Source organism: Lynx canadensis, chromosome D2 (assembly GCF_007474595.2).
Source record: "Lynx canadensis isolate LIC74 chromosome D2, mLynCan4.pri.v2, whole genome shotgun sequence".
Lineage (NCBI taxonomy): Eukaryota > Metazoa > Chordata > Mammalia > Carnivora > Felidae > Lynx > Lynx canadensis.
This window is the reverse complement of record NC_044313.2, coordinates 39,523,647-39,541,814: the sequence shown is the minus strand read 5'-3', so window position 1 is coordinate 39,541,814 and position 18,168 is coordinate 39,523,647. Positions and strand designations below refer to the sequence as shown.

Genomic DNA, 18,168 nt, shown 5'->3' with positions numbered 1-18,168 from the left:
TATAATCAGTTTTTCTGGCATTCTTTTTTTTTTCATGTGGTTTCTGGTTATTGTTTGGTGTTAACTTGTTTTTAGCCTGAATAACTTCTCTTTGCATTTCTTTTATGGGGTATCTGCCCGCATCGCATTCTGTCAGTTTTTGTCATTCTTGGTATCTTCTTGTTATCTTCATTTTACACTTCACTATTGAAGATAGGTGTGCTGGAATAATATTCTTGGTTGAAATTCCTTTCCTTTCAGTTCTCCAAGTATGCCCCCCTCAGTCTTCTGGCTTCCATGGTTTCTGATGAGAAGTCACCTAGTAATCTTTTCAGGGTCTTGTTGTATATAACTAGTTATTTGTCCCTTGCTGCTTTCAAGGTTTTCAAGGTTTTCTCTTTGTCTTTCAGCATGTTGATTTGATGTGTTTGGGTGTGGATTATTTTGCTTTTATCCTACTAGGTTTAATTTAGCTTCTTGGATGTGGAGATTAATGCTTTTATCAAATTTGAGAGTTTTCAGCCATTATTTCTTTGAATATTTTTTATCTTCCTTTCTTTTCTTTCTCCTGTACTCACATTATGGATATAGTAGTGTACTTAATCATGTTCCATGTTTCTCTAAGGCTCCATTTAGTTTTCTTTATTGTTTTTGATCTCTGTTCTTTAGATTGCATAATCTTTTAGGATCTGTCTACATGTTTACTGACTCTTTCCTCTGCTAGCTCAAATCTGTTGAATGTCTGTAATGAATTTTTCATTTCAGTTGTGCTTTTCAATTCCACATTTTCCATGTTCACTTTTTTTTTTTTTTTTACAATTTCTATCTCTTTATTGCTTTCATCAATTGGATAAGATAATGTCATCATATCTTCCTTTGCCTCTTTAAGTATGGCTTCCTTTACTTCTGTGAACATATTTATAATAGTTACTTTGAAGCCTTTGTGTACTAAAGATGATTTGTGGGCACGCTCAAGGGACTTTTCTGTTAACTGCCTTTTTTTCCTCTTTGGGTTATACTTTCCTCTTTCTCTGTAGGTCTTGTAATTTTTTTACTTAATGCTGTATATTTTATTTTATTATTTTTTTTAAATTTTTTTTTAATGTTTATTTATTTTTGAGACAGAGAGAGACAGAGCATGAATGGGGGAGGGGCATAGAGAGAGGGAGACACAGAATCGGAAGCAGGCTCCAGGCTCTGAGCCATCAGCCCAGAGCCTGACGCGGGGCTCGAACTCACGAACCGTGAGATCGTGACCTGAGCTGAAGTCGGACGCTCAACCGACTGAGCCACCCAGGCGCCCCAATACTGTATATTTTAGATAATACTTTTTAGCATCTCTGAATTAAATTTTTCTACAGCCCTCCCCCCCCTACCTCCTGGGGGTTGTTCTTTGTTTAGTAACTTGTAAAAGTTACAGTAAAACTTACAGATTTTTACAGTAAAATCGGTTTTCCTCACAATATATAGTTTGATTTTGCTTTTCAGAGAGGTGAGCCTTGGGCTTGCATTCTCTCAAGTTGAGATGACTGTTTATAGCAGTGTTCTTTTTGACTGTGCCTTTCCCTGATATGTTAAGTTTTCATGTCTCTGTTGATTTCACACTGAGTTTTTAGTTCCATTAACTGCTGGCTGATTGCTCTGCTATTTTGGACAGTTTCATAGGGCATTGTTCCATGGTCTGATCCAAGTAAATTCAGATCCCTTTGCTGCAGTTGTTTTCTTTAAAAAAGAAAAAAAAAATTAATGTTGATTTTTGAGAGAGAGAGAGCAGAGAGAGAGAGAGAGAGAGAGAGAGAGAGACATAGAATCTAAAGCAGACTCCAGGACCTGAGCTGTCAGCACAGAGCCTGATGTGGGGCTTGAACTCCTGAGCCTCAAGATCATGACCTGAGCTCAAGTCACGATGCTTCACCAACTGAGCCATCCCAGTGCCCCTGCTGCTGTTGTTTTCAAGACCAGTATTTGAGGTTTCTTCCATCCTCTGGAGGACCTTCTTAGTTGTCTCTGCCCCTGCTTTTCTGTGGTACACTTTTAGTTGTTTTGTGATTTTGCTTGTTGCTCTCTTGGAGCTACCAGTCTCCTCATAAAATGTCATCGTTTTTGCCAGCACCATTAGCCTTGAATTTCTACGTATTCTATTATAGTTAATGTTTGTTTCCTTGGAGATAACAGAGGAGCTCTCTTCTCTTGGCCTGCCTTTCCACCTTTGCAAAATCAAAGCTTACTCTCTAGAGCTGGGGGCAGGTAAGGTGACCCACATCTTTTGAAGTGACACACCTGCTTTATGAGCAGTACATTGGTAGGGTAGTAGCCTGTGGCTTTCTTGTTTTGCATTTCTTGGTGTGGAACTTCCACCCTATTAGTCTGTGGGGCCAAGCAAAGTTGGGACCACATTACACTCAGTCTGCCATGCCTGGAGTAGAGCTTCTGCTTTGCCAGTGGGCATTGTGCAGGAGAGAGCCCAGACCTACTTCTAATCACTTTTGCCTGGAACATGGCTTCTACAATATGGAGATGGTGGAGTAGGATGTGTAATGCTTGGGGCCTGCCTCTCTCCTGGAGATACCATTCTGTGCTGTTGGGAGCTGGGGAGAAATAGAGCCATTTTCTCTTGGCTGCACCCTCCCAGAGTAGAGCTTCTGTCAGCCTGAGGATGGACTGGGTTGTGGTTCAGATGCCACAGATCCCCAGTGTTCTTACCAAGGTGTAGTCAGTTTTCTTGAATAAATGTTTCTCTATTTGCTCTACGCTCCTAGGATAGTTTCTGATACTTTAGGAATTAAGGGTGCCATTTTACTTTTTATTTTCTGTTCTACTGTTTTGTTATCTCTCCCCATCTCTCTCTCCCCATCTCTCTTACTTCTCTTTTTCTTACCATCATGTGGGCTAGTCGAACACTTTTAAGAATTTCTTTTTATTTTATGTATGGTGTTAGCAAGTGTATCTCTTTGTGTAGCTTTTTTAGTGCTTGCTTATCTTTGGAAGTTTGATATATTTCTTATACCTTACATCTCTTTAACGTTGGGAACATTTCAAAGACAGTTGTAACAATACTTTGACTTCATTTTCTACTAATTTTAATATGTGTGTCATTTTTAATTGACTGTTCTCCTCGTTATAGATTATGTGTTTTATTCCATCTTTGCATATCTAGTATAAATCATTTCTACTGCATGCCAGAGTGCAGCGATTGCCTCAGGGTAAAGCACGTCTATGATTGAGTTGCTAAGTTAACTAGTCAGTGTTTTTAATGGAATATAATTTTTATTTGAAAGAATTACTGGCAAATTCTAGTTATTCTGACTTGGAGATTTGTCAGACATTTTCTCTAAATTGAATGAATGAGCCAGTTTTTCTTTTCAAGGAAAGCAAGTAACAGTTTTTGTTGCCAATGAAAAAATTTGACATCTCTAAGCAAAAATTAGAATTTTGGAAAACTTGTATCCATCACTGTGAGCTTGGTAACTTTTCAATAGTTAAAGATGCTGGTTGTCATATTAATGAGTTATTTATTTTCATGTTGCATAACGGATTGTGTCAGTATTGAAAGAGTTGTATAACTCAGTGAACCAATAATTTCTAAGTGGCCAAGGGTGTGATGTTATAGAGTCATACATGATTGAGAGAGAAAATCAAAGTAAAAGATGGGCCAGTTGATTTTAATGGAGTATTAAAAATTTATTAATGTCACTTTAGAGTTTACATCACAGCTAATTACTTGAGTTTTTGTGTAGTACAAAGAATATCCAGTTACCTCAAATAGTTTTTAAATACACATTCCTTTTATAAATACCTAACTGTATAAGGCCAAATTTTCTTCATTTACTTCAGTTAAAAACAACAGAGGAGATTGAATGTGCAAGGACATATGAGAATCCAGCTGTCTTCTATTAATTGGACAATAACTTTATAAATCCAAAAGATTTACAAAAATATAAAACTGTGTTACTCTGTGCACTTATTTTTCTTCAGAAAGATAGTTATTTTCATGGAAATGTTATTTATATTAACTGGGCTTATTATTCTAATTGAATTAAGAGATTCATATTGTAAACATTCTTTTCTTTTTTTTTAAGTTTTATTTTGAGAGAGGGAGAGCACATGAGTGGGGGTGGGGAAGGCTGAGAGAGAGAGAAAGAGAGAGAGAGAGAATCCCAAGCAGGCTCTGTGCTATTCATGCAGAGCCTGGCATGAGGCTTGATCCTGTGAACCGTGAGATCATGACCTGAGCCCAGATCAAAAGTCAGACGCTTAGCCAACTGACCCACCCAGGTGCCCCTGTTTTAATTTGTAATGTGGAAAATATAAATATATATAACCCACATACTCAAAATGTTAGGAGTCTTCAGTAACTTACATTGTAAAGGTGCCCTAAGACTAAAAAGTTGGAGACCAGTGCGTATACTTTTTCTCCTCACTGTCCCACCGTGATTGCTGCACCTCCTGGCATGCTATCTTTATTCCAGGGTGACTGAGGAAAGGAGGAATGCTGGAGAAAGGAGCAATGGCTATATCAGGAAAGCAAAATGTTCTCCCAGAAAACCTCAAGTTTAATGTCTAGGGAGAACTTTCTTACATATTTAGCCTTAACTGCAAAAGAGAGTGAGAGAGTGAGAAAGTGAGAGCTTTGGGTTGGGTCCATTCCTGCTCAGAACAGATTTGTTCTGTTGGCAGGGATGAGTATTGGGTAGATACATAGTTATCTATTACACAGAGTGTTTTTGTTTTGTTTTGTTTTGTTTTTTTCCTTGTTTGTTTCTTGTGTTTTTAATCACTGGTCCTGGTCAGAGTTTCAGGGAAGCTCCCACATGAAGTTTGTTTGACTCCTTTATACAAAATCCTTAAAACTTGCTTAGACATCTCACCTCATTGTCTTCTTGTTAATTCTTGGCTTCTACTTTCTAGGGCGTATTTGGTCTCTGTGGGCTCTGCATCTCTGTTCTACCCTCAAGGTACATGCTATTGGAGCCACACATGGACTTGGAAAACGCCATTGACAGGACTGATTAAGTTGTGAAATGTCCCTTATTCTTCAACAGAGCTTCTCTTTATCTTTGTGATTTGGTAACATCTTACATTAATAAAACTTCTCTTTCTCACACCCTCAGACTCCTTTCCCAGTGTATGTATCAGTCAGTTTCCTGATTGATTTATTTGTATTAACCCAGTTGTGAGCTCACTGCCATATTGTATGCAGAAATTCACTTTTATATTAGTCATGGTTTGCTTTTTAAAAAAATGAATCCAAAGCATAAGAGACTCTTAAAAACTGAGAACAAACTGAGGGTAGATGGGGGGTGGGAGGGAGGGGAGGGTGGGTTTGAAGAGGGCACCTTTTGGGATGAGCACTGGGTGTTGTATGGAAACCAATTTGACAATAAATTTCATATTTAAAAAAAACTGAAAAAAAAGAATGATATTGTTATACTTCAATTAAAAAAATGAATCATAGCCTTTATGGATTATGCTGGCCCAGGATTTGGAATGAAATTTGCATCTTTTTTTTTTTTAATTTTTTTTTTTCCAACGTTTATTTATTTTTGGGACAGAGAGAGACAGAGCATGAACAGGGGAGGGGCAGAGAGAGAGGGAGACACAGAATCGGAAACAGGCTCCAGGCTCTGAGCCATCAGCCCAGAGCCTGACGCGGGGCTCGAACTCCCGGACCGCGAGATCGTGACCTGGCTGAAGTCGGACGCTTAACCGACTGCGTCACCCAGGCGCCCCTGAAATTTGCATCTTAAAGTGTAGTCTGGGGACCAGTAGCATGGGAGTCACCTGAGAACTTATGGAAATGCAGAATCTCAACCCACCTCGAACCTAACAAATCACAATCTGCATTTTTACTAAAGTCCTTAAATGATTCAAGTGCACAAAGTTTCAGAAGCACTGGTCTAAGGGAGACCACAAATGAGAAGAGGATATGGAACTGTGTTCTGAGGAGCTCTTGCTTAACGTAGACAAAAAGAGCCCACCAGAGACACATGGAGAGGAGAGAAGGCCAGGGGAGCGGGTGGTATCACAGTGTGGCATCACCTGGTGCCTTCTCGGAGGAAAGAAGGTAACAGTTTTTGCTACCAGCAGTGAGGCTTTTCTCTCTCCCAGGATTACAACGTGGTGGACCCATTAAGTGGTGACTAAGCATATTAAAGATTTATAAAAATAGTTTGCTGAAGTCTGTATCACTTGGGCATTGAAGCTTAGTTTTGGCTTAAACTGGAATGGAACTCTTTCTCTTTGGTATGCCTAATTCCCGTTCTTAACATTGATGTTTGGTAAACTTTACTTCTTTTTATTCCGAAGCGTACCATTGTACCCTGCTATAATTCATGGATGTGCTTTTTAAAGTTCTTAAAAATGTTTTTGTTCATTTTCCCCCCTGGTTGTATATTTCTCATCAAAACACAATTCTGTGGTGACATTGTCATTAGAACAGGCCTAGGAGCGAGATTCATTTTTGTCCGTGTTTTGTGCCTAATATGGTTGTTTGCATGTGGTAGTCGCATGGTAAATAAGTATGGAATGAATGAGTCACTGGTTTGAATGCATGCTGGGATTTGCTTCCTGAAAAATAGTTCTGTTATGGTCCTGAACTTCTTAGATTTTCAGTAAGTCTGAATAAATGTAGCAGCATTTAAGGGAAATTACAATGATCTGTTGGAACTGAATTGTTAATCTGCCAGGCAGTGGAGAAGCAATTCTAAATATTGACAGAATTCAGTCTTTAAAACATCTGTATCTGCTGGGGCTGGTTAAGTTGTTTGATTTTTACCAGTGTAAAATATTGAATTGTTCTTTTTTTTTAACTTTTTATAAGCCTTTTAAAAAATATTTACTTAAATTCAGGTTAGTTGAATTGTTCTAACAAGGGAAACAGGGCACAGGCTTATATCATTAAATTTATTTCTCAAGTTCATAAGGTAATAAGCAACTTTTCGATCTCAGTCTGGATTTATAAAGTTACCTAGCTTAACAGTGAGACCCACCCTAATAACCCTGTCTGTGGAATGGTAAGTGTCAAAAAAAGTCAGGGAAAGGAATTACTGCTTTTCTTAGTACCTCAGAACGTCTTTGTGGATTTCCAGGTAGTGTTAAACTGGCCATTTCTTGAAAGGTAGTGGGTAATGTCATAGCAGTTGTAATGGTTTTCTGTACCGATAATCCAGGACGTGTGGTATCTTTGTTTTAGTTTAGTAAACTAAATTAAAGTTTAGTGGTAAATTGCCAGTAGATGAGCCTCTAAGCCTGGATTCACAGCAGTGCCCTGTGTTTGTCCATAGTACATTCTTGACTCACGAATGAAACTTGAATGGTTACAGATTTACCTGTTCTGTGGACAGACTCTCCATTCCCCATGAGTGAAGGCGTGAATAAGATGAATGAATGAAATTCCTATTTCATCTGGTCTCTTAGAAATAGTCTTTGGTGACATTGCCAACACTTTAACCATACTTTATAATTTTGTTCTTTTCTTTTGTAACTATCTGATTGACTTAAGACCAAGAAACATTCCATTGAGGCTATGCACTTAGTAACAGTGTCTGTATTGTATTATACTCAAGAGTTTGAACTTCTGTTTTCACTCAGATTTATAAAATAAGAAAAGAATATATAGAAAATAATCAAAAAATTGCACATTTATGTTGCTGTGAAGACAAGACAACATTGTCAAAACAAGTGCCAGCTGGCAGGCCACTTGGGAGCTCTTGAAATGTTTCTGTGTTAACATTTTAGGGATGTTGAGTGTTCAAAGGCCAAGTGTATACCAAAGTCAAGGCAGTATGTAATTTGGTGGGTTGAGGGAAAGGGGAAAGTTAACACTTTCTTGATTGCTAGTTCTCTTTTAGCGGAGCCTTGGTGGCATGGAATCCACTCTTTCAAAGCAGTTTTAGATCTACTGGCTCCTTTGTACTTCTGACTGACCAAAAGAATTTTACCTGCTAATTGCGTCTCGGCCTTTTCTAGTCTTCCCTATGGTTATTGTGAAATGTGAGATGAATAGAGAATATATAATCTTAAAAATGGAAATGAGATCATCTCTTCCATTAATAGTTTTTTTGTTTTGTTTTATTTTACTCATTTGGGCTTAGAGCAAGGCCAGTTGGAATCAAGAAGAGTTACTTTCTTATTTTTAGAAAATCAGACTTACATTTGGAATGTTCACTGATTTTTTTTTTTTTTTAAGAAAATTATAGTGTGGAAGATTACTGTACTCATTTGCTGTGGCTGCTATAACAAAATCACCACGGAGTGAGTGCTTAAGCAACAGGAGTTAATTTTCTCATGGTTCTAGAGGGTAGAAGTCCGAGATTAAGGTGTCAGCAGGTTTGGTTTCATCTGAGGCCTCTCTCCTTGGTGTGCAGATGGCCGCCCCTGCCTTCTCCCATGTCTTCACCTGGTATTTTCTCTGTGTATACCTTTGTCCGAATTTCAGCTTCTTTAGAACAACACCATTCATATTGGGTCAAGTCCCACCCTGATTACCTCATTTTAACATAATTACCTCTCTAAAGACCCTATCTCCAAATACAGTCACCTTCTGAGTACTAGGGGTTAGAACTTCAACATACGGATTTGGGGGGACACAATACAATCCAGTCCATAGCAGTTCTGTGTCGGGGAGGTCATTTTCAAGGGAGAAAGATAAGGTAGGTTATTCAAGAATTCGAAGTGAAAATGAAGAGAACCTAAACCTAAAGCATTGACAGTAGAAATGCAAATGAGTTGGAGACTGAGACATTACAGAGGAAGAATTTGTTATAAGACTTTGTGACTAAAGATGCAGGAGGCTAGCATGACTCTCAGATTTCTCTAACCCAGGAGGAGAAACAGGCTTGAGGGAACAGATGTGAGTGGTGGGATGTCCCTTTTGAGTACTCAACACTTGACAGCCAGACAACCTGGGTGGTGTCAGCTGTCCTGCTTTCTTCTTCCTCATCCTACAGTGGCTCCTCATAGCATGGACCACATCACAGTAAACTGAACATGCTATTTCTCACCTCTGAACCTCCATTCGAATGTGCCTTAAGACACTTGTAGCCCTCTTATTTTTTGTTAATTCCAAATTCCTGTTCTTGGTAACTTAAGTTCCTTTAGGGCAGGGACTATTGTTTTATTCATTTTTGCTGGCACATAGTACTTTACGCTCAGCAAATTCTAGTTGAGGGAATGATTGCCAGGATTATTATGATTAATGGTCTGTGCACATTTTAATCACCTATTTCATTTTCTTGATACTTAACACCTGTTTGGTTTTCTTGCAGAATGAGAAGACTTTGGGACATTCCATGAGTCATTCAAGTAACATTTCTAAGGTAGAGTGCCAGAAGTATGTTATTTTCATGATTTGGGGTTTTGGTTTGGTTTCTCTTAGCTTAAATGTGATTATACTCCTTTCTTTTCAAGATGCAGAGTTATTTACACAGTTCTCAGTCTGCTCTAGGACCATACAACAAGGTGTGTGGAAGTTATGTTTTTCTTTTTTCTTTTTTTTTTTTTTTCAATGTTTATTTATTTTTGGGACAGAGAGAGACAGAGCATGAATGGGGGAGGGGCAGAGAGAGAGGGAGACACAGAATCGGAAACAGGCTCCAGGCTCTGAGCCATCAGCCCAGAGCCTGACGCGGGGCTCGAACTCATGGACCGCGAGATCGTGACCTGGCTGAAGTCGGACGCTTAACCGACTGCGCCACCCAGGCGCCCCGGAAGTTATGTTTTTCTAGTGAGGCGATTCTGAATGTGTGTTACGGTTAGTGACTAATAGGAGAAAAAACTATTTCTCCCAGGAGAAATCATTTACTCTCAGGTAAAAAAAAAAAAAAATCTCAGAGAGTCACCAGAAAATCTGTCCCCTCAATTAGGAGCACATTTGATCTTAACAAATAGCCAACTCCGGGGCGCCTGGGTGGCGCAGTCAGTTAAGCATCCGACTTCAGCCAGGTCACTATCTCGCGGTCCGGGAGTTCGAGCCCCGCGTCAGGCTCTGGGCTGATGGCTCAGAGCCTGGAGCCTGTTTCCGATTCTGTGTCTCCCTCTCTCTCTGCCCCTCCCCCGTTCATGCTCTGTCTCTCTCTGTCCCAAAAATAAATAAAAACGTTGAAAAAAAATTTAAAAAAAAAAAACAAAAAAAAAACCAAATAGCCAACTCTGGTGACTTAAATAATTATGGATTTATGTGGTTCTAATTGTGTCTGGAGATAGGTGGTCCAAGGCTGATGTAGTTGTTCAAAAATATCAGTGATTCAGGAATTTTCTGTCCTCTCCGTGCCACCTTCTTGGCACATTGTCGTCATCCTTATGCTTTCTATTACCTCATGGCCTCAAGATGGGAGTTGGACCTCCAGGTACCACGGCTGTGGCCTTGGCAGGAATGAGAAAAATGATGAAGGATGGAGGGGTCTGTCAGCTGAGAGTGACCCTTTTCAGCAGGAAGTGCTTTCCCAGAAGCCCTAGCCAGCTGCCTGACGTGTGCTTACATTTCACTGCCCAGAACCGGATCCAGAGCCACCTCAAGTTGGAAAGTGGCTAGGAAAATGAGGGCTGACAGGGTGAATTGGCCATCCTACAGCACCTGGCACACCTGTGGTGTAGTCACTTGACTAGCCTGTCAGGAGCATGTCAGCTGCTGTGGGGTGACCCAGGAGCCAGCGGACAGTGTCTCGAACTCAGCAACCTTGTTTGCATGCCCTGCTCATCTTGGCCCATCCTGGGCTCTGGCCAACCTGTTGTCCATGCAGTATGTCCTTGTAGGCACCTTGAAGAGATGGGCCTTCTCCCCATGTCTGTGTCAGCTGACCAGACACTGGCACAGATCGTCACAGGAAGATCTGAACGATGCGACAGATCCTCTTCTGCTGTCTCCAGCCTCCCAAGTAGTCAGAAATGAACACATTATATACCATTTTAATTTACAAACTATATACCTATTCTCACTTGTATCACCCCCTTTTTAAAAGTAAAAGTAGAATCTAGCAAATCCTTTGAGACAATTAGTCTGTTCTTAGGCATATTTCTGACCTCACCATATATCATTCATCCACTTCATGATGCATAAAAAGTAGGGGCGCCTGGGTGGCTTGGTTGGTTAAGCGTCCGACTTCGGCTCAGGTCATGATCTCACGGTCCGTGAGTTCGAGCCCCGCATTGGGGTCTGTGCTGACAGCTCAGAGCCTGGAGCCTGTTTCAGATTCTGTGTCTCCCTCTCTCTCTGCCCCTCCCCTGTTCATGCTGTGTCTCCGTCTGTCTCAAAAATAAATAAAACGTTAAAAAAAAATTAAAAAAAAAGTAAAGTCCATATGCTCTATGTGATATCGAAGGCCGTTTAGAGTACTCCTTGGTGCATTCCTGACCTGACCTTCCCCTCAGAACAGTCATTCAAAAGCCACAGGCTTCATCCACCTCACATGGATACCTTTCAGTGAATCCTTCTTGTTCCAACCTCCATTTCTTTTCTTCTGCTGTTTGTTCAGCTAGGAATGTGGGAGTTAATAGAACTGTACAGTGATAGATCATTACTGTCTGAGTGAGATGGCAAGTTTTGCCTTACCACTTTTTTTTTTTTAACGTTTATTTATTTTTGAGAGAGTGCAAGCAGGGGAGGGGCAGAGAGAAAGGGAGACACCGAATCTGAAGCGGGCTCCAGGCTCCAAGCTGTCAGCACAGAGCCAGATGCGGCGCTTGAACTCATGAACTGCGGGATCATGACCTGAGCCGAAGTCGGATGCTTAACCGATGAAGCCACCCGGACTTCAAATAAAGTCCCACCCTGTAGGAGAGTAGGGGAGGGGCAGAGAGAGAGAGAGTGAGAGAGAGAGAATAATCTTAAGCAGGCTTCACGCTCAGTGCATAGCCTGACATGGGACTTGATTCCACAACCCAGGGATCATGTCCAGAATTAAAAAAAAACAGAGTTAAAGTGTGGAGCAGAGTTTTGTTTTTGTTTTTGTTTTTGTTTTTGTTTTTTTTCAATATATGAAATTTATTGTCAAATTGGTTTCCTGGAGCAGAGTTTTCTGCCACAGAGGAGGGCCAAGAAGTTGTGGGCCTCTTCCATTTTCAAAGTAGAGGTTCCTGCACGCTGGAAATCCTGGTTCCTCCAGGAAAATCGCTGGAGAGGTGTGTGCACACATTGCTTCCCGGTGAGCCATCAGCCTGAAATTTTGTTGCAAAATGTACCCTCTGTAATAAGAAAGTTGTGTGATGTAGAGTTGTTAGGCATGAACCAGATACATGGTGCTGGGGGAAGGAGGGCAGGACTGCTCTGAAAGATAACTTTGTTTTTGAGACTGCATTTCTTTCTTGCAGTATTTATAAAATGAGCCTGTTGTTCGAGGCCCCTTTAGGCCATGGCGCATAAAATTCCATCTTCAGTGTAGCAGACATACTCAAGCAGATACTTAGTACCCTTGACATAGAAGATACAAACAAGGGTTAGAACACAGACATGTTTTATGCTGCCTGGAATCTCCCTTGTGTCTCTCAGGAGACTTTTTCTGTTGACTCAACCTCCAGCTGGGTTCAGCACTGGTTTGTGCTAAGGGTCGTCAGTCACCTGCAGAGCACATTATGCTCATGCAGTTTACCGCTTACAGGTAACTGAAGTTACTTGAAGTTAGAAATTGAGAGCAGGTAAAAATAAACCTTCTGTCTGTCTCTTTGTATCCCAGCTAGGTAGATTTTGTTACAGAGTGATTTGTTACAGGGCGTGTTTCAGTGTTTGTTGGAGGCACCCCATGTTTTCTTGAAGCCTCAGAAACCTAACTCCCCTTACAGGAAACAGGAAGGTTAGATGGGATGTGTGAGAGGCAGCTAGGTGGCTCATCTGTTTTTAAAATGGGCATCCAAGTGTGATCCTCTTAGAGAGTTAATTAAGGAAGAATATTGAGACATTTAAGCAGTTTCGATCACAGAGTCTTTACCCAGTACTTGGTTTTGTATCAATGGTAATGACGTTAAGTGGGTATCATTTATTGATTCTAAGTGCAAGTTTTCATGAAGTTTGTTATCTCATCCTAGTGGCCCATCCTGACCCCCTAAGCGGTCCCCTAGTCACTTTTCCCTGTTTTCAACAGAGCACCTGTCACTCACTGCCTGAGTTTTTATTGGTGTTTTTTGTTTGTTTGTTTGTTTGTTTTTTTACTGTTGCCCCTTTGCCCCACAAGTAAGTAAGTTCCATGAGGCTAGGGTTATATCTTGTTTGCCCGTAAAACTTCAGAGCCCTGGAGTTGCTTAGTACATGTTTGTTGAGCAAATGTTTGCATAGCATTGTGCTAGACATTATGTCTAGCCCATCGTTCTCTCCATCGTCACAGCCGTGTCCTGGGCCCAAGCCTCCTGGATTACTGCAGTAGCTTTCTAAGAATCTGCCTGAATTCTTGCAGCCTCCCAAATCAGCCACCACCCAGCAACTAGGTAAATAGAATCCTAATGCTTCTCTTGTTAAGGCTTCAGTGGCTTCTTACTGCATTTAGAATAAGATTCAAACCCTCTACTTTGATGTGCCATATCTAAGGTGATCTGGTCCTGGCCACTTGCAAACTCATTCATTTAAAGCACTTATCATAGTTTATAATGATATTGTAGCAATGTGTAGCAAATCATTATTTTTTTTTTAAAGAAGTAGTAGAATTGCCCCCTAGTAAAAGACCTGTTGTGTTGACCGAGTGCCTAGAGAAGCTGAGGTAGGGTGAGACCCCGAAGGCATGCTTGTGGAAAGAGGGGCACTTGAATGCAGCTCTCCATGCAGCCTCACCCTGACCTTTGTCCTGCTGAGCGGTCCTAGGGTGTGGGCCAGCAGGGTTCCCCAGGCATGAGCCATCTACACCCCACCCTCACCCTGTGCACTACCTGTGCTGTTTGCGTAATCATTTTCTTTAAACGGGCTTGCTGTATTTAATTACGTTTTGTATCACTGTATGGTATCTGAAATCACGTTTTTGATTTGCTAGTTTTCTGATGTGAAATTAAAACGTAGCTATGAAAAATATGTTCTTCAGTATGTCAACTAAACTCTTATTCTGTCACCCACCACTTCTTTTTTTAAATTTTTTTTTTTTTTCAACGTTTATTTATTTTTGGGACAGAGAGAGACAGAGCATGAACGGGGGAGGGGCAGAGAGAGAGGGAGACACAGAATCGGAAGCAGGCTCCAGGCTCTGAGCCATCAGCCCAGAGCCTGATGCGGGGCTCGAACTCACGGACCGCGAGACTGTGACCTGGCTGAAGTCGGACGCTTAACTGACTGCGCCACCCAGGCGCCCCTGTCACCCACCACTTCTGATTCTGCCCTTTGTGAATTAGCACTGTGACAGACAAGGGGATTTGGGAGGCCATGTGGTGAGGGAGAAGGGAGGGTGGAGGGGGGTGTCTGTGCTGCAGGAATGTGATGTGCAGCACCTGGCTGTCAGATGGCCCTCACTCCCAGGGTAATTTGGAGCTCGGGCTGGTGAAGGGAATGCGGCGAGGTACAGAATACAGCCTCGGAGTGGTGATTGCTTGTGGCACATCAGGGTGAAGTGATACGCTTCCCTGTTCAGGGGAATTGTACCACAATTGCCCCCTGCCTAAAGGCTGTCTCCTCACTCGGCATAGTGTATCCTTGGCATGAGGTGTCCTCATCTGTAACGTAGACAAGGGGGCCCAGTGCAGCATATGTGAGGATTACATGAGTTCACACTTGTCCCACACTTAACTCTATGCCTGATGTTGTGCTCTGAATGCTGAACCAAACAGAGAAGAGAGGAATAAGCAGACCTCCATAAAGTACCTGGCAGATGAAGCGAATTATTGTGAAGGTAAAAGACAAGGGGCTGAGATAGGGAATAACAAAGAACCAAAGTTTAGAAGGGCTGCTTGGGAGAGGTGTAGCTCAGGAGGAGGCACATAAGGCAGAACATAAACAGTGAAAAGGAGCCAGCCAGGATAGGATTAAACTGTTGAAAACTGGTTGTCCCCTCCTTGGGAAATCCGGGACATTAGGCATATATACTGGGAGTGATGACTGTTATAGTTGCCCAATTGCAGGGTGCCTGTAAACTGTGGGGCCATGTTGGCTGGGGGCCAACACTGAGGACCACTGTATGTTGCCCTAAAATCTTTTAGAAGAAGGTTGGAATTCCCTGTGGGATGCTTGAACTCAGTACCACCAGAATTTTTTTTTTTAATGTTTATTTTAGAGAGAAAGAGAAAGAGACAGAGTACAAGCATGCGCAGGGGAGCGTCAGAGAGGGAGAGAGAGAATCCTAGGTCGCCTTCTTACTGTTGGTACGGAGCCTGATGTGAGGCTGCATCCCACCATCTGTGAGATCATGACCTGAGCTGAAATCAAGAGGCAGATGCCTACCCAACTGAGCTACACCCAGGCGCCACTGGAGTTTTTTTTTAGATACCAGGAATTTGCTTAGGTCAGGCTCATCCTAAGGGCTGGACTTTCTAGAGCCTCTGCTCAGGCCTCTCATAACACCCAGATATGGCATTAATTTACAATGAGAGAAGCATTCTCATTTGACCCTGGGAATAGGACTTGGTCCAGGTGACACAATTTCTTAAGCAAGTTCATGATTGGTAGCACTTACAGGAAGATGGCAGTGGTAAGCTAGATCTGTATCATGAAGCCTGGAGCATGGGTATTGTCCTCTCTGCAGCCAGGCAGCTAGTCTTACTAGGCTGACATTGCTGAAGGCTGGTACCTAGTAGAATATTTTAGAGCTCTGCATAATTTTATTCAGATACCATGAGCATTATGTGGCTCTGGTTGATCAAATGTTCCTGGGTAGAAATCAGACTGGACATGTGTAACAAGCCCTTAAAATTATTGCTGTTCTGTTTTTTTGGCAAGCAAATCTCAGTGAGTTTAAGCATTGACTCTCCTAGATCTCTCGAGTATTTTCTAGTTTTGACTGCCATCAGATAGGAATGAGTTATAGGAGGATGTCGTGTGTAGATGTAAATACAGCCCTAGGAGGGAGGCCACACACTGTGCTATGGTTGTCAAGACCAGTGTCTGCTTCTCTGTGCTTCTGAGTGCAAAGTTGATTGGAGACAGACTTAGGTTGCTCAGACTTACAGGTTAAGTACAAGGCAAAATATGCCTTTCCTAATTTATTCTGAAGAAAACATCCCAAAGACAAGATACTTACTTTCCTGTGGCAGGAGCAGGGGAATGACTTGGAGGAGTTGAGTGGCATCATCAACACAGTGTAGCCTCACTTGGGATCCTGATGGAGCGTCATGGGCAGTGTTTTGCTATTGGCTCCCCTTTTGCAGAGACCATATTTGCATTTATTGTTTTCTTCTGACTGATTACAGTTTAGTTTTGGGCTACAGCTTGGTCTCCAGTGGTTTCTTTTCAAAATTTGGTTCCGAGTCTTCTTGTGGGGGGAAAAGGCAGGGTTAAAACCAGTGTCGAATAACACCAGCAGGTTATTTATTTGCCTTTTCACTCTTACTCTCTCATGAATGCACAGTGGAGCTTCCAGCACGAGAGATGGCATCTTCTCTCAGACACTAGTGGAATATGTGCTGGTGGCCTTGTGGTTTAAGGTCTTCAAGTATAGTAAAGATTGATTGATGTCACCCACATAAACACAAGCTCTTTGGGGACCTCAGTAATTTTTTAGAGCATAAAGGGGTCCTAAGACCAACAAGTTTGAGAACCTGTTTTACACCTACGAATAGGCAGTCACTCCAGAGTGTACTTGTTTTATTCATTCAGCTGTACGCGAACACCTACTGTGTGCCAGGCACTACACTAGGCTAAACAGCAGCAGCTTCTGAGTTAGCATATTATTACAGAAACATCTTTTTATGAACCTTGATAACTGCTATGACAGAATTGAACCAGGGTAACAAGTACAGTAAAAACCACTTTTTGAGGAGCAACCTGTGGAGGGGCCAGTCACGCAGCGTGAGGTGTTGGAGCGGCCCCAGGAAGGGCAAGGGGGGAGGGTGGAGTGCTGGGTGACCCAGTACCATGATTTTGGATCTTTATATGGTTATACTTGTACGTTCTGGGAATGTGAAACCATCTTTGCTCAGAAATCATTGCCATCAGCGTAGTTTATTGAAAGCAAGCTATATTTGTAAGGTTCCCAACAGTAGCTGGAAGCCTACTTTAGGAGATGAGCCATGAGAAGGTTCCTTCAGCTGTTGCTTTGCCTCTAACGGTACTGTGATATATGCCCCTCATTGTGCTGGGGACGTACTAGTATTCACGTAGTTCTAACTCTCTCTAAAAGGCCACCGAAGAAAAGAATTCAGTGTTAGTGTTACTTGCTAGGCAATGCTGAGAGTCGTTTATAATGGAACTCATTTTAGAATTCAGTAGTTTTTAGTGCACACTCTCCTCCATGAATCCTATATTGTATATATTCTATATTTACTTTCTTAGTGGTCAGTTTTAATTAATTGCCATTGTGAAAGCTTGTTCTTGGCACAGCCCTTCATCAAGAGTCAACATGTATTTATCAGAGCAGCCACAGAACTGGCCTCTCCTTCAATGGTAGCTCATTTTTGCAGTTGAATACAACTGGGTATTTATTTATAGAAATCAGAGTCTATTATAAGGAAGCATTTGTTTTCACAGAGCAACTTCTGTGCTGAGCAGAAAGTTTACTGAAATGCAGTTGCAGCCTGTACTGCAGAGTACAAACACCAAGTGAGACTCTATTTGGCTTTATTATGTGAAGTCAGGCCTGCTGAGGTGGCAGTAAGGGACAGATTATTATCTCGTGGTTTGAGAGGGAGTGAGGATGGGCAGTAGCCTTTAGTAACGTACCGAGCAATAAGTGAACGTAAGCTGGTCTGGTAAGCACGATTTCTAAAATGCCCCATCCTAATGTCCAGAACCCGTGAATCATGAGACGTCATTCCCACGATGTTATATTGTATGAGTGGAATCATGTGAGCTCTTAAAAGCAGAGTACTTTCTCTGGCTGGTGGCAGAAGAGGACACGAGAGATTAGAAGTAAGAATGGACGTGAACATGGGAGGGATCGATGGGGCGTGCAGGTGGCCCCCAACTTGGGACAGCCTGCAGGGAACTGGATCTTGCCCACAATGAATGAATGTGAAGTGTATTCTTCCCCAGGGCCTCCAGAAAGGTGGGAGGCCCTGAGCAGAGGAGCCCGTCACACTGTATGCCAGATTATAAATTCGTGTGGTTTTAAGCCGCTAAATTTGTGGCAATTT

At 41.9% G+C, this 18,168-nt stretch overlaps 1 protein-coding gene across 8 annotated transcripts in view; it reads left to right on the top strand.

Annotated features, from left to right (window-relative positions):
* MARCHF8 (membrane associated ring-CH-type finger 8) overlaps nt 1–18,168 on the top strand; it is a 135,816-nt gene that overhangs the window by 103,047 nt on the left and 14,601 nt on the right. For 4 of the 8 annotated variants that reach the window (XM_030334921.1, XM_030334923.1, XM_030334920.1 and 1 more), the window contains exons 3-5: nt 9,246–9,296; nt 9,388–9,438; nt 11,988–12,119. In XM_030334921.1, coding sequence (XP_030190781.1) covers nt 9,246–9,296; nt 9,388–9,438; nt 11,988–12,119 — 234 coding nt within the window. The remainder of the gene's footprint in view (nt 1–9,245; nt 9,297–9,387; nt 9,439–11,987; nt 12,120–18,168) is intronic. The other 4 variants (XM_030334926.1, XM_030334925.1, XM_030334927.1 and 1 more) reach the window with 2 other exon arrangements.